At 42.5% G+C, this 23,744-nt stretch overlaps 1 protein-coding gene across 1 annotated transcript in view; it reads right to left on the bottom strand.

Annotated features, from left to right (window-relative positions):
* Window positions 1–7,982: 7,982 nt before the first annotated feature.
* glut1b (solute carrier family 2, facilitated glucose transporter member 1) overlaps window positions 7,983–23,744 on the bottom strand; it is a 37,506-nt gene continuing 21,744 nt past the window's right edge. The window contains exons 2-10 of the mRNA XM_021617145.3: window positions 19,603–19,698; window positions 11,940–12,100; window positions 11,510–11,750; window positions 11,026–11,188; window positions 10,527–10,714; window positions 10,281–10,385; window positions 8,773–8,874; window positions 8,460–8,663; window positions 7,983–8,281 (exon numbers count right to left, since the gene is read on the bottom strand). Of these exons, the coding sequence (XP_021472820.2) occupies window positions 8,078–8,281; window positions 8,460–8,663; window positions 8,773–8,874; window positions 10,281–10,385; window positions 10,527–10,714; window positions 11,026–11,188; window positions 11,510–11,750; window positions 11,940–12,100; window positions 19,603–19,698 (1,464 nt within the window). The 3' untranslated portion in view covers window positions 7,983–8,077. The remainder of the gene's footprint in view (window positions 8,282–8,459; window positions 8,664–8,772; window positions 8,875–10,280; window positions 10,386–10,526; window positions 10,715–11,025; window positions 11,189–11,509; window positions 11,751–11,939; window positions 12,101–19,602; window positions 19,699–23,744) is intronic.

Raw genomic sequence — 23,744 nt, 5'->3', positions numbered from 1 at the left:
ACATTGTCAATTTTCAAATAAGGCTATAATGTAACAAATGTGGAAAAAGTGAAGGGGTCTGAATACATTCCGAATGCACTGTTCATCAAACACATGGTTTCCAGATGTTTGATGCCATTCCATGTGCTCCGTTCAGGCCCTTACTACGAGCCGTTCTCTCCTCTGCAGCCTCCTGTGATATGGATCTGCTAGAAGGCAAGGATCCATTCTCTCCAAAAATCTCACTGCCACAGGGCCAGAATCATCTTTGTCATCATCAGGATGAGGCTCAAACTCAGCGGTCTTCACTGCATCTGCCACCACAGTTAATTCATCCACACTCTCGTCATGTTCAATTTCCTCCTGTAGCTCTTCCAAAAGTTCTGTGTGATCCACCACTCCATATTGACCTTTTTTTCCTGTCCTCCATTTTACCCCAACTTTGTGGCCACAGTAGCAAACAAAGAAACACTTAATTGAAGAATCTCTACTGTTGACCAATCACCGACGAAGGGGCGTAGACTTCGGCTTGCCTCACAATAAAACCCTTTCAAAAGACCCAATAAACAACCTCACAAAATGTAGTCATAATATATGAACAAACTATTTCGGATGGGAAGCATGTGGACACCAGTATAAATTTGAATTTTACAGGATGAAATCTCTTGATATGCACCATGTCATTTTCAAGTGTCCAAATAAAAAAAACGAAGCAAAGAAACAATACTTAGTAACAAGAATAATATGGCAACTTCTGTCTAATAATAATAACAATGTAATTATAGGCGCAGGCATAGTCTGGGTGCCAGTCTTTTTAGCAGAGACTGTTAACCCCTAAATAGAGACGGGCACCCAGACTAGCGCAGGCAAGGCGAAGCAAAGAAGTTGAGAAGGAAGCAAACTGCATAAGGAATAATAGCTATCTGACGGCAAAAGGGCTATAATGCAAGGTGTGGTAAAGATACACTACATGACCAAAAGTATGTGGACAACTGCTTGTCGAACACCTAATTTCAAAATCATGGGCATTAATATGGAGTTGGTCCCCCCTTTGCTGCTATAACAGTCTCCACTCTTCTGGGAAGGCTTTCCACTAGATGCTGGATTATTGCTGCAGTAACTTGCTTCCATTCAGCCACAAAAGCATTTGGCGTTCCAATTCAACCCAAAGGTGTTCGATGGGGTTGAGGTCAGGGTTCTGTGCAGGCAAGTCAAGTTCTTCCACACCAATCTCAACAAACCATTTCTGTATGGACCTTTGTGCACGGGGGAATTGTCATGCTGAAACAGGAAAGAGCCTTCCCCAAACTTTATTTTTTCTCAAAAAAGTTGGAAGCATAGAATCATCTAGAATGTCATTGTATGCTGTAGCATTAAGATTTCCCTTCACTGGAACTAAGGTGCCTACCCAAACCATGAAAAACAGCCTCAGACCATTATTCCTCCTCCACCACCAAACTTTACAGTTAGCAATACGCATTTGGACAGGTAGCGTTCTCTTGGCATCCGCCAAACCCAGTTTAGTCCATCGGACTGCCAGATGGTGAAGCATGATTCATCACTCCAGAGAACACGTTTCCACTGCTCCAGAGTCCAATGGCGGTGAGCTTTACACCACTCCAGCCATCGCTTGGTATTGCACATGGTGATCTTAGGCTTGTGTGCAGCTGCTTGGCCATGGAAACCCATTTCATGAAGCTCCTGACGAAAAGTTATTGTGCTGACATTGCTTCCAGAGGCAGTTTGGAACTCTGTAGTGAGTCGAGGACAATTTTTACGCACTATGTGCTTCAGCGCTTGGAGGTTCCGTGCTGTGAGCTTGTGTGGCCTACCACTTCACGGCTGAGCCATTGTTGCTCCTAGATGTTTCCACTTCACAGTAACAGCACATACAGTTGACGGGGGCCGCTCTAGCAGGGCAGAAATTTGATGAACTGACTTGTTGGAAATGTGGCATCGATGCCACATTGAATGTCACTGAGCTCTTCATTTCAGGCATACTCCTGCAAATATTTGTCTATGGATATTGCATGGCTGTGTGCTTGATTTTATACACCTGTCAGCAACGGGTGTGGCTGAACTAGCCGAATCCACTCATTTGAAGGGGTGTCCACATACTTTTGTATATATGTCAAAATGATACTAGAAAATGATCATTTCATAAGTAACTATATTCAAATAATTTGGGTAACTTTCAACTCTCTGTTTGGATGTGTTGAACAAAGAACAGAAAAGACACACCCATGAAAGTGGTTCTCTGCGTGCAGCTTGTTTTTATTGAGCAAAATATCCAGCTACCATACAATACCTCATAAAAAAAGGGGAAGAGCTGTCAGTAGAGCAGTCGTGGCACTTTGTTTTAACATAAAAGATAAAGAAAACACAAAAGATCTCCTTCTGCTGCCTACTTCCCCATCACCCTAGGCACTACACACAGATTAGCGTTTTCTTTTTGGTAGGCTGCACAATAGAATTGTACAGCTCACTAATAAATAATTTGTTTTGTAAAATGATACAGAACTCTGTAACTGACAAGTTAGAGCTTACATGGTATTTTACTCTTATTCTGGTTATACAACTACAATGATCTATTTTGTATATTATTTACAGCATGTGTCCAATACTAAAGAAAAAGTCACTATGCATAAAGCAGTGACTTGTGGTGTGTACAAACGCACGCACGCACACACGCACGCACGCACGCACGCACGCACGCACGCACGCACGCACGCACGCACGCACGCACGCACACACACACACACACACACACACACACACACACACACACACACACACACACACACACACACACACACACACACACACACACCATTACATTACATTGTATTGTTCAAACAAGACAAGGATAAAAATCAGTAAATTCCAAAATGTCTTGCCTTAACTGATTGACAGACTACGAATCCCCTTCTGTAGAGTCGCCCTCTAAAATCCATAGGCTCAAGTGGAGGTGTATGTGAAATTTGCTAATATAAAAGTATATATTCAAATTTGCTGACATCATTGTCCTACACTCTTCGAAAAAAAGGATTCCGAAAGGATTCTTCGGCTTTCCCCATAAGATAAATGTTTTTGGTTCCAGGTATAACCCCTTTTTGGTTCCAGGTAGAACCCTTTTGGGAGTACAGAACCCTCTGTGGAAAGTGGAAATGGTTTTACATGGAACCAAAAATATTTATCTTCAAAGGGTTATCCTATGGGGACAGCTGAAGAACACTTTTAGGTTCTAGATAGTGACTTTTTTTTCTAAGAGTGTACTTATTAACTGTGAAGCTTAGTCTTCGGTGTATATGATAGATAATACTGTAGTAACAAGACGCTTTAATACCCAATAATTCATTTGAAAAGGATACCCTGTGAACACCCCCCTTGTATAATATATCAGAGCCGGCAAGCCAACTTCATCACCATCATCTGGCATCAACTGCGTCATCATCATCAAACCATCATCTCATTTTAGGAGCCTGAGATCGCTGATCTGTTGAGGGAGTCCTGCTCTATGGCTATGACAATGTCTCCTATCCTTTGATTTGTTATGTGTTAGCTATATGTGTAAGCCAACTATGGCTGTTATGTCATGTGTTATATGTGTAAGCCAAGTATGCCTAGTACGTTTATGTTTGTACATTTTTGAACCATTTATTTAAGACTATAATGGAAATAGATCGTAAAACATGTCTCGTGTCATGCTTGATGATTTTAAATGCATTATCCACATTTGTGGTTGTATATTGTTTTACATGGTCAAATAAAATCTAGCTATCTATCTATCTATCTATCTATATATGTACAGTTGAAGTCAGAAGTTTACATACACCTTAGCCAAATACTTTTAAACTCAGTTTTTTCACAATTTCTGACATCTAATCCTAGTAAGAATTCCCTGTCTTAGGTCAGTTAGGATCACCACTTTATTTTAAGAATTTGAAATGTCAGAATAATAGTAGAGAGAATATTTTTTTTCAGCTTTTATTTCTTTCATCACATTCCCAATGGGTCAGAAGTTTACATACACTCAATTAGTATTTGGTAGCATTGCCTATAAATGGTTTAACTTGGGTGAAACGTTTCAGGTAGCCTTCCACAAGCTTCCCACAATAAGTTGGGTGAATTTTGGCCCATTCTTCCTGACAGAGCTGGTGTAACTAAACCAGGTTTATAGGCCTCCCTGCTCGCACACACTTTTTCAGTTCTGCTCACAAATTTTCTATAGGATTGAGGTCAGGGCTTTGTGATGACCACTCCAATACCTTGACTTTGTTGTCCTGAAGTCATTTTGCCCCAACTTTGGAAATATGCTTGGGGTCATTGTCCATTTGGAAGACCCATTTGCGACCAAGCTTTAACTTCCTGACTGATGCCTTTAGATGTTGCTTCAATACAGTGCCTTGCGAAAGTATTCGGCCCCCTTGAACTTTGCGACCTTTTGCCACATTTCAGGCTTCAAACATAAAGATATAAAACTGTATTTTTTTGTGAAGAATCAACAACAAGTGGGACACAATCATGAAGTGGTCATCCTGTCTGGGTTGGCGCCCCCCCCCCCCCCCCCCCCCTTGGGTTGTGCCGTGGCGGAGGTCTTTGTGGGCTATACTCAGCCTTGTCTCAGGATGGTAAGTTGGTGGTTGAAGATATCCCTCTAGTGGTGTGGGGGCTGTGCTTTGGCAAAGTGGGTGGGGTTATATCCTTCCTGTTTGGCCCTGTCCGGGGGTGTCCTCGGAGTGGGCCACAGTGTCTCCTGACCCCTCCTGTCTCAGCCTCCAGTATTTATGCTGCAGTAGTTTATGTGTCGGGGGGCTAGGGTCAGTTTGTTATATCTGGAGTACTTCTCCTGTCCTATTTGGTGTCCTGTGTGAATCTAAGTGTGCGTTCTCTAATTCTCTCCTTCTCTCTTTCTCTCACTCGGAGGACCTGAGCCCTAGGACCATGCCCCAGGACTACCTGACATGATGACTCCTTGCTGTCCCCAGTCCACCTGGCTGTGCTGCTGCTCCAGTTTCAACTGTTCTGCCTTATTATTATTCGACCATGCTGGTCATTTATGAACATTTGAACATCTTGGCCATGTTCTGTTATAATCTCCACCCGGCACAGCCAGAAGAGGACTGGCCATCCCACATATGCTCTCTCTAATTCTCTCTTGCTTTCTCTCTCTCGGAGGACCTGAGCCCTAGGACTATGCCCCAGGAATACCTGACATGATGACTCCTTGCTGTCCCCAGTCCACCTGACTGTGCTGCTGCTCCAGTTTCAACTGTTCTGCCTTATTATTATTCGACCATGCTGGTCATTTATGAACATTTGAACATCTTGACCATGTTTTGTTATAATCTCCACCCGGCACAGCCAGAAGAGGACTGGCCACCCCACATAGCCTGGTTCCTCTCTAGGTTTCTTCCTAGGTTTTGGCCTTTCTAGGGAGTTTTTCCTAGCCACCGTGCTTCTACACCTGCATTGCTTGCTGTTTGGGGTTTTAGGCTGGGTTTCTGTACAGCACTTTGAGATATCAGCTGATGTACGAAGGGCTATATAAATAAATTTGATTTGATTTGATTTGAAGTGGAACGACATTTATTGGATATTTCAAACTTTTTAAACAACTCAAAAACTGAAAAATTGGGCGTGCAAAATTATTCAGCCCCTTTACTTTCAGTGCAGCAAACTCTCTCCAGAAGTTCAGTGAGGATCTCTGAATGATCCAATGTTGACCTAAATGACTAATGATGATAAATACAATCCACCTGTGTGTAATCAAGTCTCCGTATAAATGCACCTGCACTGTGATAGTCTCAGAGGTCCGTTAAAAGCGCAGAGAGCATCATGAAGAACAAGAAACACACCAGGCAGGTCCGAGATACTGTTGTGAAGAAGTTTAAAGCCGGATTTGGTTACAAAAAGATTTCCCAAGCTTTAAACATCCCAAGGAGCACTGTGCAAGCGATAATATTGAAATGGAAGGAGTATCAGACCACTGCAAATCTACCAAGACCTGGCCGTCCCTCTAAACTTTCAGCTCATACAAGGAGAAGACTGATCAGAGATGCAGCCAAGAGGCCCATGATCACTCTGGATGAACTGCAGAGATCTACAGCTGAGGTGGGAGACTCTGTCCATAGGACAACAATCAGTCGTATATTGCACAAATCTGGCCTTTATGGAAGAGTGGCAAGAAGAAAGCCATTTCTTAAAGAAATCCATAAAAAGTGTCGTTTAAAGTTTGCCACAAGCCACCTGGGAGACACACTAAACATGTGGAAGAAGGTGCTCTGGTCAGATGAAACCAAAATTGAACTTTTTGGCAACAATGCAAACCGCTATGTTTGGCGTAAAAGCAACACAGCTCATCACCCTGAACACACCATCTCCACTGTCAATCATGGTGGTGGCAGCATCATGTTTTGGGCCTGCTTTTCTTCAGCAGGGACAGGGAAGATGGTTAAAATTGATGAGAAGATGGATGCAGCCAAATACAGGACCATTCTGGAAGAATACCTGATGGAGTCTACAAAAGACCTGAGACTGGGACGGAGATTTGTCTTCCAACAAGACAATGATCCAAAACATAAAGCAAAATCTACAATGGAATGCTTCAAAAATAAACATATCCAGGTGTTAGAATGGCCAAGTCAAAGTCCAGACCTGAATCCAATCGAGAATCTGTGGAAAGAACTGAAAACTGCTGTTCACAAATGCTCTCCATCCAACCTCACTGAGCTCGAGCTGTTTTGCAAGGAGGAATGGGAAAAAATTTCAGTCTCTCGATGTGCAAAACTGATAGAGACATACCCCAAGCGACTTACAGCTGTAATCGCAGCAAAAGGTGGCGCTACAAAGTATTAACTTAAGGGGGCTGAATAATTTTGCACGCCCAATTTTTCAGTTTTTGATTTGTTAAAAAAGTTTTAAATATCCAATAAATGTCGTTCTGCTTCATGATTGTGTCCCACTTGTTGTTGATTCTTCACAAAAAAATACAGTTTAATATCTTTATGTTTGAAGCCTGAAATGTGGCAAAAGGTCGCAAAGTTCAAGGGGGCCGAATACTTTCGCAAGGCACTGTATTTCCACATAATTTTCCCCTCTCATGATGCCATCTATTTTGTGAAGTGCACCAGTCCCTCCTGCAGCAAAGCACCCCCACAACATGATGCTGCCACCCCAGTGCTTCACAGTTGGGATGGTGTTAATCGGCTTGCAAGCCTCCCCCCTTTTCCTCCAAACATAACAATGGTCATTATAGCCAAACAGTTCTATTTTTGTTTCATCAGACCAGAGGACATTTCTCCAAAAAGTATGATCTTTGTCCCTATCTGCAGTTGTGAATCGTAGTGTGGCTTATTTATGTCGGTTTTGGAGCAGTGGCTTCTTCCTTGCTGAGCGGCCTTTCAGGTTATGTCGATATAGGACTCATTTTACTAGATACTTTTGTACCTGTTTCCTCCAGCATCTTCACAAGGTCCCTTGCTGTTGTTCTGGGATTGATTTGCACTTTTCGCACCCAAATACGTCGATCTCTAGGAGACAAAACGCGTCTCCTTCCTGAGCGGTATGACGGCTGCGTACTATTGTTTGTACAGATGAATGTGGTACCTTCAGGCGTTTGGAAATTGCTCCCAAGGATGAAACAGACTTTTTTCCTGAGGTCTTGGCTGATTTCTTTAGATTTTCCCATGATGTCAGGCAAATAAGCACTGAATTTGAAGGTAGGCCTTGAAATACATCCACAGGTACAGCTCCAATTGACTCAAATTATGTCAATTAGCCTATCAGAAGCTTCTAAAGCCATGACATAATTTTCTGGAATTTTTCAAGCTGTTTAAAGGCACAGTCAACTTAGTAAACTTCTGACCCACTGGAATTGTGATACAGGGAATTAATTATAAGTGAAATAATCTGTCTGTAAACATTATTGTTGGAAAAATGACTTATGTCATGCACAAAGTAGATGTCCTAACCAACTTGCCAAAACTATAGTTAACAAGACATTTGTGGAGTGGTTGAAAAACTAGTTTTAATGACTCCAACCTAAGGGTATGTAAACTTCCGACTTCAACTGTATGTATCGGTGTTGTCGGAGGGCTTAGAGCTGGGAGTCGGCTCCCCCCAGGCTGTTCATCTCGTCAGGCGCATACTTCTCCCCTGCCTCTCCGGCATCATGGCGGAAGCCAGCGGCGATCTCGTCAAACGATCGTCCCTTGGTTTCGGGCACCATGAAGTAGGTGAAGACGAAGAAGCCCAGCAACAGCACGGTGAAGATGATGAAGACGTAGGGGCCACACAGTTGCTACAGAGAATACAGAAAAGTTACATTATTTTCACAATTTCCAAATTGAAAGTGGAAGTCATAAGTGCTATTATAGAACTATATAATATATATAATAATATATACTATCAATGTATATTAATTCATATAATATGAAAATGAGCCATTAATGCAATAGTAATGGTTTCTGTATCCTTACCTCAACGTATTGGAAGGTCATGCCCACTATAAAGTTAGCTGACCAGTTGGAGAATCCAGCCACGGCAAAGGCAGAGGGCCGAGGACCTTGGCTGAAGAGCTCAGCCACAATGAACCATGGGATGGGGCCTGGGCCAATCTCAAAGAAGGCCACGAAGCTGAAGATGGCCACGATGCTAACGTACGACATCCATGGCAGCTGGTCCTGAGGCAAGACACATCAGTAGACGAGTCTGGTTGAAGTAGCCGTGTACATAAAATATAATATAAGCATATCCATTTTTTATGTTCCTTTAGTGCACCATTATACATACCAGCAGTGCCATGGCAACTGTCATCAGGACCGCTGAGAAGGCCATCCCCAGTAACCCAGTGAGGTGAAGGGATCTTCGCCCAGCACGCTCCACAATGAATAGCTATATAAAGAGAGCGAGGAAGAGGAGAAGAAAGGTGGTGTCAGTGGGGGTTGGGGAGTGGGGAGTGGCTACATTTAAAAGACACATTAGTCTGTTTTATTTTCCACCCATACTAGAAAAAACAAACATTTAAAATATATTTTTAATACATTTTTGGGGGATAATGTATTTAAAATGGATATATAAACGTATGTAAAATGTATATCACAATATACACTGAGTGAACAAAACATTAAGAACACCTTCGTAATATTGAGTCCAGTTGCACCCCCCTTTTCCCTCAGAACAGCCTCAATTCGTCGGGCCATGGACTCTACAAGGTGTCAAAAGGATTCCACAGGTATACTGGCCCATGTTGACTCCTATGCTTCCCACAGTTGTGTAAAGTTGGCTGGATGTCCTTTGGGTGGTGGATCATTCTTGATACACACGGGAAACTGTTGAGCATGAAAAATCCAGCAGGATCGCCTGGCACCTACTACCATACCCCGTTCAAAAGCCCTTAAATATTTTGTTTTGTCCATTCACCCTCTGAATTGGACACCTACACAATCCATGTCTCAATTGTCTCAAGGCTTAAAAATCCTTCTTTAAACTGTTTCTTCCCCTTCATCTACACTGATTGAAGTAGATTTAACAAGTGACATCAATAAGGGACCATAGCTTTCACCTGTATTCCACAACTCAATATTAGGAAGGTGTCCTTAATGTTTTGTACACTTATACATTAGAAAATGTATTTAATGTATTCTAAAATACATTCTGAAATACATTAAATGATGTTTCCACATGTATTTAGTGATACATTTAGTAAATATATTTTCAAATGTCTTCTCATATTAATATTATGACACGTTCGCCCATGGGTGGCCCAACGAGCTCAAACCAAGGCCACGCCTCCAAGAAGCCACGCCTCCAGATCATCTAATAGGCTGCCGCAGCTACAGTATATTTGCTCAGAGTGTATTTTTATTGTACTTGAGACATATCAAAAGCATACCGAAAGAACTAAAATGCATTTAAATTTCAAATCATGTAATGATTTTTTCATTATTTAATGAAGTTGAAGAGAGGCCCTTACTTTTACATTTTTATTTAACCTCTTGAGACAGGAAACATGTTTTTTATGAAGTTGAACATGCACTCTTTATGACAATGTTAAAATTATATCAATGCAAACATTTTGTGTAAAAAGAGTAATTAAAGAATCCTCTGAAGGGCCAAACTATGTCATATACTGAATTAGGAACTGCTTTGGCCTCCCTGTAGACTAGATATCTTAGCTATGCATTTCTGGAATTGTCAGCCATTACATGCATTTGAACAAAGATGGAAATGTATGTACATGTATTTGAAATACATTTTGTGAAATTAAATATAATTAAATGTATTTTTTTCTGACTTACAGACACAACAGTGAAGGCTGTATTGACTACCCCAGCCCCAATGGTAGCATAGACTGGCTGAGAAACCCCCGCCTTCTCAAAGATCCTGGTGGAGTAGTAGAAAACCTGCACAAAATTGTCATCATTTAGTGGATCATGTAGTTTGAAGTGTGTGTGCACATGTGTGTGCATGAGCTAGCATGTATGTGCATGCATGCATGTGTATTCACAAGTCAGTGTGTGTCTCCCAGAGTGTCCTACACTCACAGCGTTGATGCCAGACAGCTGCTGGGAGAGCTGGAGCATGATGGCGATGAAGATGGGCTGGCGGTAGAGTGGCGAGCGGAATAGCTCCAGGATGGTCACTTTCTTCTCCCTCATCATCTGCCTGGCCTCCTCCTTCATCTCCTGCATGTCGGCGCCCACCTCCTCAGTGCCTCGCAGCTTCTCCAGCACTGCATGCAAATCCACACCACACTCAGGACTCCATTCAGCTGGTACCAAGATGCATGACTGGTGGCCGACCCTCCTCCTGGAGAGCTACTGGATGTGCAGGCGTTTGTTCCAGCCCTACTTTAACACCCCAGATTCTACTAATAAGCTGCTTGTCAGGACCTTGATTAGTTGAATGGTGTGTTAGAGCAGGGCTGGAACAAAAGCCTACACACCCAGGAGCTCTCCTGCTCTCCATGGGAATAGGTCCTCAGTCGGGAGGGTTCCATGTTTGAGGGAGTGAAGGTGTAGCAGTAGATGGTCAGAGGCTTACCTTCCCTGGCCTTGAGCTCCTCGTTGCAGTTGATGAGGAGGAAGCGAGGACTCTCGGGGCAGAAGGGCAGCAGGATACACTGCAACACGGCCGGGATGAAAGTGAGGCCCAGCAGGAAGGGCCACATAGTGGAGTTCCCCATGATCGACTCCATCCCAAACACCTGTAAGTAACAATATGTTTGTACACTGTAACACTGTTAATGAAAGTTAAACTACCATGGAAATGCACTGTGGTGAAGTTACTTGGGAACGGTATGTTGGTGGAAAGAATATATTTGTCCAGATGATTGTGCTGTATCACTAGCGTTGAAAAAGATAACAAAAAGATCACACCTGAGGGCAGCAAATATTACTTGAACATTTGTCTTCTCGTCATTGCTATATTTGTCCAGTTGTCCTGTGCCACATTTGGATTGTCATCTCTAGTAATCGCTGATATTGGATCAGGTGAAACTGAAAGTCACCCAACGGACAGTGCCTACCTGTGCCATGAGGATTCCAATGACGATTCCCAGCTGGTGCAGAGTGCCCAGCGCCCCACGGAGCGAAGTGGGCGCGATCTCCCCCACGTACATGGGCACGAAGCCAGTGGACAGGCCGGAGTAAAGTCCCACGATGAAGCGGCCAATGATCAGCATCTCCCACGACACCGCCAGCTTGGAGAAGCCCATGAACCCGGCGGCAATGAATGCTAGCACATTGGCGATGAGCATCGAGTTCCTCCTGCAAATCATTCACAGAGAGGTCAATTGAAAAATATGGCTGGCTTCTTCACTTCCTAAAGGCACAAAAATGCTATACTGCTGTTAAGGTGCATAGGACAGCACAAAAAAAAACAAAATGGCGCATGATTACCACACCCTTTTAACGTAAAGACCAGTCTAAAATATAACACTAACAGAGCAGATTTACCTGCCCAGGCGGTTGACAAAGAGGCCCACGGAGAAGGAGCCGAAGATGCCCCCGACAGAGAAGATGGCCACGGAGATGGACCACAGGGTGGTCAGGGATGTGGCAGGGATGGGCTCAGAGTACCTGTTGTTCCACGTGTCATTTAAAAAGCCTTCAATGATCTAAGGTACAATACAACATATCACAACATGAGGAACATACATTAACTATATTCATCATTGAAGGTTGCTGGAGACATTAAAGCTGCAATCAGCAGCAAACAATAACAAAGCATCCTCCCCGGTAAAAAGCTGAGTGATGGGCCTCCCAAGTGGGTTTGACCCATGAGGCGTCACACAATTGGCCCAGCGTCGTCTGGGTTAGGGTAGGGCTTGGTCGGCCGGATGTCCTTGTCCCATTGCGCTCTAGCAACTCCTTGTGGTGAGCTGGGCACCTGCAAGCTGAATGCGGTCGGCAGTTGTACGGTGTTTCCTGCGACACATTGGTGCGGCTGGTTTCAGGGTTAAGCGAGCAGTGTGTCAAGAAGCAGTGTGGCTTAGCAGGGTCCTGTTTCGGAGGATGCGTGGCTCTCGACATTCACCTCTCCCGAGTAAGTACGGGAGTTGCATCGATGGGACAAGACTGTAACTATCAATTGGATATCCCGAAAAAGGGGTAAAACAAAAATAAAACATTTTAAAAGCTGAGGAATGGGGCTGGAGAAATGTAATCGCCCTCAAATTCATAGACAGCGTTATGGATGCAAGGACTTACCATCCAGGATATCAAAATTGTAGTTTCAACCATGTAGCTAATGTTTGTTTGCATTTACTTTGATGGGGTACGACAGTTGAATTAAGCTCATGAGGCATTTATAAATGATATTCTTCAAGAATCAATGGGTACATATCATTAATTTATAAGTAAAAAATGTCTGTACAAACTGCAGATTGCCCCTTTAAATAATATCATTATCATACATACATACACTCACAATTCAATTCATCGTGAATTACCAACCATAGAGTGAAATTATAGATATTGTAATCTCGGAACTAGAACTAAAATCTTGCGTAATTGCGTCAGATGCTCAATTAAATTCTGCGCGGACACATGATAGAAGAAAATATTTACTAGGATGTGAAGCCAGGGCGGTATCTAAAACAAATGGGTTAAATGTCCCCTCCCCTTCCGAAATTGGAAGGATGCGAACACCTGCGAAATCATGATTTATCCAAATGATCAGTGACGAAACATCTGTGCACCTGAACAAAGTTCCTAGTCATCTCCGACGCTACGATTACCAGGGAAGCGGTCCAAACACTTAAAAGACACACCCTTGTCTTATGCCCTTGGGGGAATGGCCATCTTGGAGGGTAGTCCAAATGATTAGCCAAGCAAGAGACGTTGGCAACATTTTTTGTCGGCTTTGCGAGTGTACAATTATGTTCACTTCAGGGCCTGAAACTCCCCATAATTCAATTCGCGACAGCAGCCCAGGGCTGGGTGCTTTATATGCGCTACAGTCAATTATGATTGCATGTCTTCTTATATTATTAATATACGCCTACTGTATGATAGCTAGCAAATGAATTCGCTTGTTAGCCTGCCTAGCTGGAACTTCTGAAGAAGGAAAATGTTTTACTTCTACAATTTCCAAAAGATAACCAAACAAAAACATATGTACTTTTTATGAGACGTGTTTGTGCCGTCATGTGCATTAGTAGCACCATTTCTAACTTATTTGCATTAATTTTAGTTTCATTCAAAGCACATATTTTGCCTATTGGCGCAAGCTGTTGAGTTCTCAAGAAATCACGTATTCCTTTTTGTGTTACAGTATTGTTATAAACTCAGCAAAAAGAGAAACATCCTCTCACTGTCAACTGGTGTCACCAGAAACAGTGTTTAAACCCTTTACAATGTATATCTGTGAAGTTATTTGGATTTTTACTAATTATCTTTGAAAGACAGGGTCCTGAAAAAGGGACGTTTCTTTTTTTGCTGAGTTTATTATATTTGTTATATTCTATTTTGTTATGAAGAATACGATCATTGTGATCTTGCGGAAATGGATTCAGCTTTAATCTAACTTTATTAAATGAGCAACATTCGCCAGAGTAGCCTGTTCTCTACAAGTAGAGCAGAAACTGTGTGTAAAGTAGAAAATCCGCACATGCGCAGACCTTTCAGGACCTTTAGTGTCGGGAAGAGGGGTCCATAAAAGTCGGATCCGCAGCCACTCAGTATTCGGCCGTATTCTAAAGAACAGGTAAATAAAAACCTTCTTACATAAGCCAGCTTTTGACCAGCAGAGGGGGGCAGAGATACACGATGCAAGATTGTTCATTACAGGACTTCATTTTGACAAACATAACTCAGAGTGTCATTGATACAGGTGTGAGTAAGGCAGAGTTTATTGCCCAAAGAATATGCCCTGGGTCTCTGACTATGGAAAGCATATTTTTCACTATGGCATCACTATTCACCCCCTGCAGTGGTTTGTTGGATGTGAGCACATCATTGTTTGTTTTTTTTACCTGACTTTGACTTATACCCCACAACATTTTTATCTGGTGATACAAATTTTCTAGTGTACTAGTGTACTTTGAAGGAGGTGTGAGGTAAATTTGCCATAAAGAATACGTGAAGAAGAGAGTAGTCAGAGTGAATGATCTCTTTGTTATTATTAGTTGCACAACTCCTGTAGCCACCTTAATCCTGCAAACGTGACAATGATCCTCGTTACCTCTGCCACGTGTAATTTACACACCGGAAGTGGAATGACTGCAATGGTAAACCTTTCCCAAAATTCCCAGTTGGTGACTTCCTGGAATAAGATTGAAATACGGGAATCCTCCAACAGGGATCTCAGGAAAACCTGGTAAATTTGGGAAAGTTAAGGGAATTTTGAAACTGTAACTCACTACAATAGATGGTGACACCGCAGACCGTGGAGGTGACTACAATCCCTAACAAATTATCAAAGATACTGGATCCACTAGCAGCTACCTTACTGTCCTGCACACCTTTAGACTGATGTAATCTTAATGTACAAAGCTATTTATAGTGCTCATGTGCTCAGGTATCCCGTAGACGCTCCAGTATTAGCCTTAAACCTCCCAAATCACAGACACACACACACGCACACACACACATACACACAAAGTACACACACACACAGTAATACACATTTTTATTTACAGACCAGGCTTCAGTAATACCTCAAGTAACTTTCTCAAGAAACTGCTGGAGTAAAGTACATACAGTACCAGAGTATCTCCAGTATATCAGCCAGACTGTCACTTACAGATGTCAGATGTTAATTTGATCACTCTTTCGTAGCAAAATTTGTTCCTGCCAGCTGGAAATTCGAAGAAGCCTTGTGATTTAGATACGTTCACTGAAAACCTGCAGTTCTCTTTCTCTCCATGTAGGGGCAGTCGAGTCATTCGGACCAGTGCCAGCTATCAAAATCATCCTTCTTCTCTTGCCACCTCAAACAGTAAAGCACCAGACAGAATATTAATACATTTCCTACTGCTACTGTAGGTCTATAGGTCCTATTACTGCAACATTAAAATGTACAAAATGTATCAGAAATACATCCATACACATCAACAACTGTTGTTTCATAAAGCTTAATAACTCAAGATAGATATTGGTCTCCACTACGACATACAAGTGTAAAGTGTATCCCGAAATGCAGCTGTATAGTAGGCTACACCTAAACTATAGCCTACTGAAGCCTATCAAAACTAATTGCACACATAGGCCTATAATATCAGATGTAAAGACAAGATGAAATTGAGAATCGTGAGGTAGCCTACGGAATGAAGCACAATGGGGCATGAAAGAAAGTGACTCAGATTTTAAAAACGAAAAAACGCAGCCCATGATTTTTTTGATCTAGTGTATATATTATAGAAAAATATATCAATTGCCACAGTAGATTTGCCATGGTAAACGAGGAAATACTTTATTTCAATTGTACAGAATGCTTGTGAAATAGATTTTTTTTAAAGGACTAAGTTCAGACTTTTGAGTTATTGTGCCAGAAGAGAGTGGGCTGGAATCAAACCCAGAGCGATACGCTATGGCTTACATGTATGTACAGTGCCTTGCGAAAGTATTCGGCCCCCTTGAACTTTGCAACCTTTTGCCACATTTCAGGCTTCAAACATAAAGATATAAAACTGTATTTTTTTGTGAAGAATCAACAACAAGTGGGACACAATCATGAAGTGGAACGACATTTATTGGATATTTCAAACTTTTTTAACAAATCAAAAACTGAAAAATTGGGCGTAGTCTATTTACCACCACCAACCGATGATGCCAATAAGACCGCATTTAACGAGCTGTATAAGGCCATAAACAAACAAGAAAATGCTCATCCAGTAGCGGCACTCCTAGTGGCCAGGGACTTTAATGCAGGCAAACTTAAATCAGTTTTACCTCATTTCTACCAGCATGTCACATGTGTAACCAGAGGAAAACAAACTCTAGACCACCTTCACTCCACACACAGAAACGCATACAAAGCTCTTCCTCCCCCTCCATTTGGCAAATCTGACCATAATTCTATCCTTCTGATTCCCGCTTACAAGCAAAGACTAAAGCAGGAAGTACTAAAGGCTAGAGCTGCCGCTTTCAAGCCACTAATCCGGACGCTTGCAAGAAATCCCGCTATGCCCTCAGACGAACCATCAAACAGACAAAGTGTCAATACAGGACTAAGATTGAATCCTACTACACTGGCTCTGACGCTCGTCGGATGTGGCAGGGCTTGAAAACTATTACGGACCACAAAGGGAAACCCAGTCGCGAGCTGCCCAGTGACAAGAGCCTACCAGAGGAGCTAAATGTCTTTTATGCTCGCTTCAGGGCAAGCAACACTGAAGCATGCATGAGAGCACCAGCTGTTCTGGATGACTGTGTGATCATGCTCTCCATAGTCGATGCAAGCAAGACCTTTAAACAGATCAACATTCACAAAGCTGCAAAGCTGCATGCACTTACAGCACGCGCGGACCAACTGGCAAGTGTCTTCACTGACATTTTCAACCTCTCCCTGACCGAGTCTGTAATAACTACATGTTTCAAACAGACCACCATAGTCCCTGTGCCCAAGAAAGTGCCTAAATGATTACCGACCAGTTGCACTCATGTCGGGAGTCATGAAGTGCTTTGAATGGCTGGTCATGGCTCACATCAACACCATCATGCCAGAAACCCTAGACCCACTCCAATTCGCATACCGCCCCAACAGATACACAGATGACGTAATCTCAATCGCACTCCACACGGCCCTTTCCCATCTGGACAAAAGGAACACCTATGTGAGAATGCCGTTCATTGACTACAGCTCAGCGTTCAACACCATAGTACCCACCAAGCTCATCACTAAGCTAAGGAACCTGGGACTAAACACCTCCCTCTGCAACTGGATCCTGGACTTCCTGACGGGCAGCCCCCAGGTGGTAAGGGTAGGCAAAACACATCTGCCACGCTGATCCTCAACACTGGGAACCGTCAGCGGTGCGTGCTTAGTCCCCTCCTGTACTCCCTGTTCACCCAAGACTGCATGGCCAAGCATGACTCCAACACCATCATTAAGTTTGCTGATGACACAACAGTGACAGTGATCACTGACAATGATGAGACAGCCTATAGGGAGGAGGTCAGAGACTTGGCAGTGTGGTGCCAGCACAACAACCTCTCCCTCAATGTGAGCAAGACAAATGAGCTGGTCGTGGACTATAGGAAAAGGAGGGCTGAACAGGCCCCCATTAACATCGACAGGGCTTTGTTTGTGTTTCCCTGGCTGAGTTGGTGAGCCGATTTGGTCATCAGTTGATTGACAGATGTAGGCCTACTGTAGAACAATAAACTTTCCTCCAGTGTGGATGCTTACCCACGTTTTATAGTTCGGCGTTGTATAATTTGTCAATATAGTTATGATCTTTGGTGTGGATGCCCTTACAGCAGGTGAGATTTCCATTGCTAAGCTATTATGTGCCGACTACAGTAGCATAGGCTTACGATACTTTCAGTTTGAAGTCGGCATTTGAAGTCATCCTTATTGTGGGCTTTAATATCTGATTTTGTAAAGCTGTCAAGATGTTTATGGATTTGAGCCTATCCAAAGACAATTCTGTTGAGCTGAGACACTTTTCTTTGACGTGTAAATTATCAGACAGTTAATTTTACTTCTTGAAATTAATGCAGTTACCTTGTGGGCCTAAAATAGGCTGTAGGCTATCTAAACCCTTCCAAAAAAAGATTGCAGTTTTGAAACTGCAGTAAAAGTGGAGTAACTGCTGTGGTATTTTGCACCCTGACTGCAATATTTTGGTGGAACTCCACTCATTAAGTGCGTGAATCAAACTAGCATGCATTCAAGGTTTAAAAGTCCTCTGAAGTTTTTATTTTCCACCTCAAAATCTCCAGCCTGAATCTCAGCATATCGGTTTATTTTCTATTTCTTTGTTTGTTTTCTCTTTCAATGGTGGAATCAGTTAGCATAGCATATATTGTTGCTTGCTTGGTCTGTACATGTTTTATGAATCAATTTAGCCTACCTTATTCAATTTATTTTTTTATTTTTTTATTTTTGTGTTTTAGGTTGGACGTGAGCTTACCAATCTAATTGTTATTTGTCCAATTATTTATTATTCCTTAAATATATATTTTAAGGACTGGGTCAGTGCCACTCCTTTGCTATTTTTTTTGCTTTTATTGAAGAGACAGAACAATGTTGGAAAATTAGTTATTCTGCCCATTGCTTGTCTTGAACATACAGTATAATAAAACACATTTTAAAAAAGGATTTTCCCTACCGAAAAATACATTTACTTCCTAGAAATATGTGGATTTATTATAATCCGAATAAGAATTCACACGAGACGCGCTGTAGCCTGCATGTAGCCTACATTGGCTACTTGAACTGGAGCTGCAGTCTAAGGGATCCAAAAGGGTTCTTCAGCTGTCCCCATAGGAGAACCTCTTTTGCTTCCAGGTAGAACTATTTTTTGGTTCCAGGTAGAACTCTTACAGGGTTCATGTAGAACCCTTCTTGGAAATGGTTTTACATGGAACCCAAAAGGGTTCTACCTGGAACCAAAAAAGGTTCTTCAAAGGGTTCTCCTATAGGGACAGCCAAAGAACCGTTTTAGGTTATTAAGAGAGTAGGTACGGTATTGCATTGTATACAATCACAGCTTCCCCTGGTGACGATACTAAATATTTATTCAGACATTGAAATCCTCCTCCTACAGGATTATTTCCCCCCTGCTACAAAACAGGTCAAACTAAAAATCCAACATCCGACACCAGTAGAAGGATTGCGTCTCCTCTTATCTCACCAGGGAGTCTCACCACATCAGTCAAAGATCCTACATGTTTTTTATGTATCACGGTTGATTGACCTGGTGGGGCTCTTGATGGAGAGAACATCTTAACCTGCAGAGCTAGTAAGAGGTGTCAAGAATGAATAGGAAGAATACTGTCTTTACATTCACTGGGTTTGGACAGGCTTTAAGGGGCACAAACATAGAAACTAACAGAGTATGTGTCCAAAATTGCACCTTATTCTCTATACGGGGCCTCTATGGCACTGGGCAAAAGTAGTGCACTATTTAGGGATTAGGGTGACATTTGAAACTGTCCCTTTCTCACTCACCTTTTGGGGAGCGTTGATGACCCCTGTGTTGTAGCCAAACTGCAGCGAGCCAATCACAGCTGTTCCCACTGCCATCATCAGCTGGAACGTCACCCCCTGTGGGCACAAAAATAAAATGTAAATTAAAGTCTCTTCAGTTTTACAAAGAAATGCTCAAAGTGCTCAATCACCTGCGTTATTGCATTATCCTACGAGCATTTTTATTTTTTATTTTAATATATATATCTGTGAGGGAAGGTATATTCAGACTAATCTGATTTTATATGAGAAGTCTTAGACTTGGATAAAAGACAGGTGAATTGGGACTAAGACTTAATAAATGTGCATGAGATATTGAGAACTCACTTGGACTCTTCAGTGTTACTGACACTGGTGGTCCATTCAGTATAATCCCCTTAAGGAATGAGGAACATCAGAAACTGGGCCCGGTGTTACTGACACTGGTGGTCCATTCAGTAAAATCTCCTTAAGGAATGAGGAACATCAGAACCTGGGCATGGCTCCACGAGAGGGCAAAAATGAGGCTTAGTCCCCTCAGTTGAAACTTGTGCCACCTCAGTTTTCGTTTTATGTCCCAACCTGTCACTCAAAAAGTTGAGTGACAGGTTGGCACAAAATCTGTATCTGTATCTATGTGTGTGTGGGTTTGTGTGTAGGGGTGCTATGGAAAGCCACTGGAGGAAAACACATGCTCATTTGTGGTAGACTATGTGAATAATGTGATACTCCACCTGTCATTTTTTTATTTAGATTTATAAGGACATGGTCAAGTTACAGTTGAAGCTGCTTCACTGAACTCTGCCTCACACCCCACCACTATAGAGTTTAGTTAGCTTCTTAGCTAGCTGCAAAAGGCGTTAGTGTTATTAGCCTATTTAGCTCTAACCAGCTAATCTGCCACTGCCAAGATGGATATCAGAAATTAAACCATCGAGGCTGCCGTCAAGCCCAGCAGCGACGATGCTGCCGAGCTCCTGCTAGCTACGCGTGAAGAGCCCCCCTTCCCCCCTTTCACAAGTGCTGCCAGGGTAATGGCTCCAAAGCCCCCTCCACCTCCGTCTGTACCTGACGATCTTGGTACAGAGGAGCCAGCCCAAGGCGCAGTCCATGGTTCAGTCCATGGTGCTGATAAAGCACAACAGCGTTTTTGCACCAACCTTTCACTTCTTGGTCAAAAACACTCAATTGTCTCAACATTTGAACTTTTATGTTCATTGTGGTATAGCGTGATATAGGCAGAATTTAATATAATTCCAACATAAGAACTCAAATTACGACCCTGGGTATATCTACATATCTTTATGTTTCATCATAGAAATAGATAGCCTAGTTTGTTTACTGTTAATGTAACTAGCCTAAATATAGATTGCCCCTTGCCATTATCGATCTGATATTTTGTTTATAAGCCTTTAGTAGGTCTTTGTTATGTTCGCATTCATTCGTTCGCATTCACCTGTCCGTATTCTAAGCCATGTCTCTGTTTTGAAATGTATTATTGTTGTATTATTATTGTTTAAAAAAATAAGTTGCAGCCACACTGACGTCCATAAAAGTTACCCTCTTTACTCACATCGACAGGAATCTCAGTCATTTCACCTTCTAGAATCTGCATCTTCTATCTGTTAAGTCAAAAGAGAGATGCACGGAGAGTAGCTTTATTCCTACTCCTTCAAATCGTCTTAGTGAAATTCCTTTTAGACCTTATACAGCATGTACTACATCATAAATCACTTATTTTAAAATCGGGTATCAACAACAACATATGTCCTGCTCAAGCAATAACACACTCTCCATCTTAGCTGTCCAGGCTTGAGCTTTTTGCGTCAGTGGCCTTTTAATAGTTTAGTAATCTGGCTCCTATCTTGTGAATGACAGTGCTCCTGTGTGGAGGTTATATCCAGGGAAGCGGAGTCGGACAGCAGTGCAGCTTTGCAGGGATCAGCTGCTGCTGTGGCATGCTCACGCCTCCTTCTACACCGTTGTCATGGACACCTATCGGATGCCCTTTAGCTTCTCGCCCGCCCTGCGAGGGAAGACTGTCCCTGTGAAGGACAGGCCGGGTGTAAAAATGGCCAGCTCATCCCCTATTCAAGACCCCAACTCTCTTTTTAGTTTTCTTATTGCAATCATCATTATTTATTAGCCAATCGGCAACCTTTATTCCCGGGACTTAGCGTAGGACCCCACCATGCAGGGCCATCACTCAGTCACTAGTTTTCCATCCTGATAAAAAATTTAACCAAGGCACATTTTTCATGGTTGTGAAAAACCCTCTGAACCCTCTCTCTGGTCCTGGGATACAGAGGCACAAACTTTAGAGATAAACATTCGGGCCTAGCAGAGGCTACCGTCATGGACAATCCTGCCTCTGGACTCTGTGTTTAGTGCATCTTTGACCACGTAAGTGTACTTGCAAACAGTTAGGGTTCAGTGTATGTTAATTTCATCTGTATACTTGTAATAAGACTACTACTTTGTAACCAACTGCTTATACATGATTTATTTCATGCTAGTTTGCTGTTTCTACATGCCTGAGTACTAGCCAACTGCATACCCTGTTAATCTGTCCCCATCGGCATTGTTCTGGGTACAGTACCCAGGCCATTAGGAGTTGTGTGACCGAAGATGGCTACCACCTAGCCCTTCTTGTTACACAACCAGTATGGCCGACTGCTGACGTCATCATGTCCGATCACCTCCTGCTGTAGTCCTAACCACAACCAACATGGCCGCCGCTCACGTGTTAGCATCCCAGCTCCATATCCTGCTAACTACTAGCTGCTAATTTGCTAACTAGCCTAGTGTGCTAGCCCACTGCCAACATATAGCAATTGCATTAGGTATTGTATATACAGTTGAAGTCGGAAGTTCACATACACCTTGGCCAAATACACTTAAACTCAGTTTTCACAATTCCTGACATTTAATCAGAGTAAATATTCACTGTCTTAGGTCAGTTAGGAGCACCACTTTATTTCAAGAATGTGAAATGTCAGAATAATAGTAGAGAGAATGATTTTTCAGCTTTTTATTTCTTTCATCACATTCCCAGTGGGTCAGAAGTTTACAAACACTCAATTAGTATTTGGTAGCATTGCCTTTAAATTGTTTAACTTGGGTGAAACGTTTCAGGTAGCCTTCCACAAGCTTCCCACAATAAGTTGGGTGAATTTTGGCCCATTCCTCCTGACAGAGCTGGTGTAACTGAGTCAGGTTTGTAGGCCTCCTTGCTCGCACACGCCTTTTCAGTTCTAACACACACATTTTCTATAGGATTGAGGTCAGGGCTTTGTGATGGCCACTCCAATACCTTGACTTTGTTGTCCAAATGTGGAAGTATGCTTGGGGTCATTGTCCATTTGTAAGACCCATTTGCGACCAAGTTTTAACCTGATGTCTTGAGATGTTGCTTCAATATTTCCACATAATTTTCCTTCCTCATGAAGCCATCTATTTTGTGAAGTGCACCAGTCCCTCCTGCAGCAAAGCACCCCCACAACATGATGCTGCCACCCCGTGCTTCACGGTTGGGATGGTGTTCTTCGGCTTGCAAGCCTCCCCCTTTTTCCTCCAAATATAACGATGGTCATTATGGCCAAAAAGTTATATTTTTGTTTCATCAGACCAGAGGACATTTCTCCAAAAACTAAATTTGTCCCCATGTGCAGTTGCAAACCGTAGTCTGGCTTTTTTATGGCGGTTTTGGAGTAGTGGCTTCTTCCTGCTGTCCGGCCTTTAAGGTTATGTCGATATAGGACTCGTTTTACTGTGGCTATGGAAACTTTTCTACCTGTTTCCTCCAGCATATTCACAAGGTCCTTTGCTGTTGTTCTGGGATTGATTTGCACTTTTTGCACCAAAGTACGTTACTCTCTAGGAGACAGAACACATCTCCTTCCTGAGCGGTATGACAGCTGCTTGGTTGATTTCTTTTGATTTTCCCATGATGTCAAGCAAAGAGGCACTGAGTTTGAAGGCAAGTCAATTAGCCCATCAGAAGCTTCTAAAGCCATGACATCCTTTTCTGGAATTATCAAAGCTGTTTAAAGGCACAGTCATCTTAGTGTGTGTACCCTTCTGACCCACTGGAATTGTGACACAGTGAATTATAAGTGAAATAATCTGTCTGTAAACAATTGTTG

Source organism: Oncorhynchus mykiss, chromosome 9, assembly GCF_057628025.1.
Source record: "Oncorhynchus mykiss isolate SJ-2025 chromosome 9, ASM5762802v1, whole genome shotgun sequence".
Taxonomy (NCBI): Eukaryota; Metazoa; Chordata; class Actinopteri; order Salmoniformes; family Salmonidae; genus Oncorhynchus; species Oncorhynchus mykiss.
Note: the sequence above shows the minus strand (reverse complement) of the source record. Positions and strands in the feature narration are given on the sequence as shown.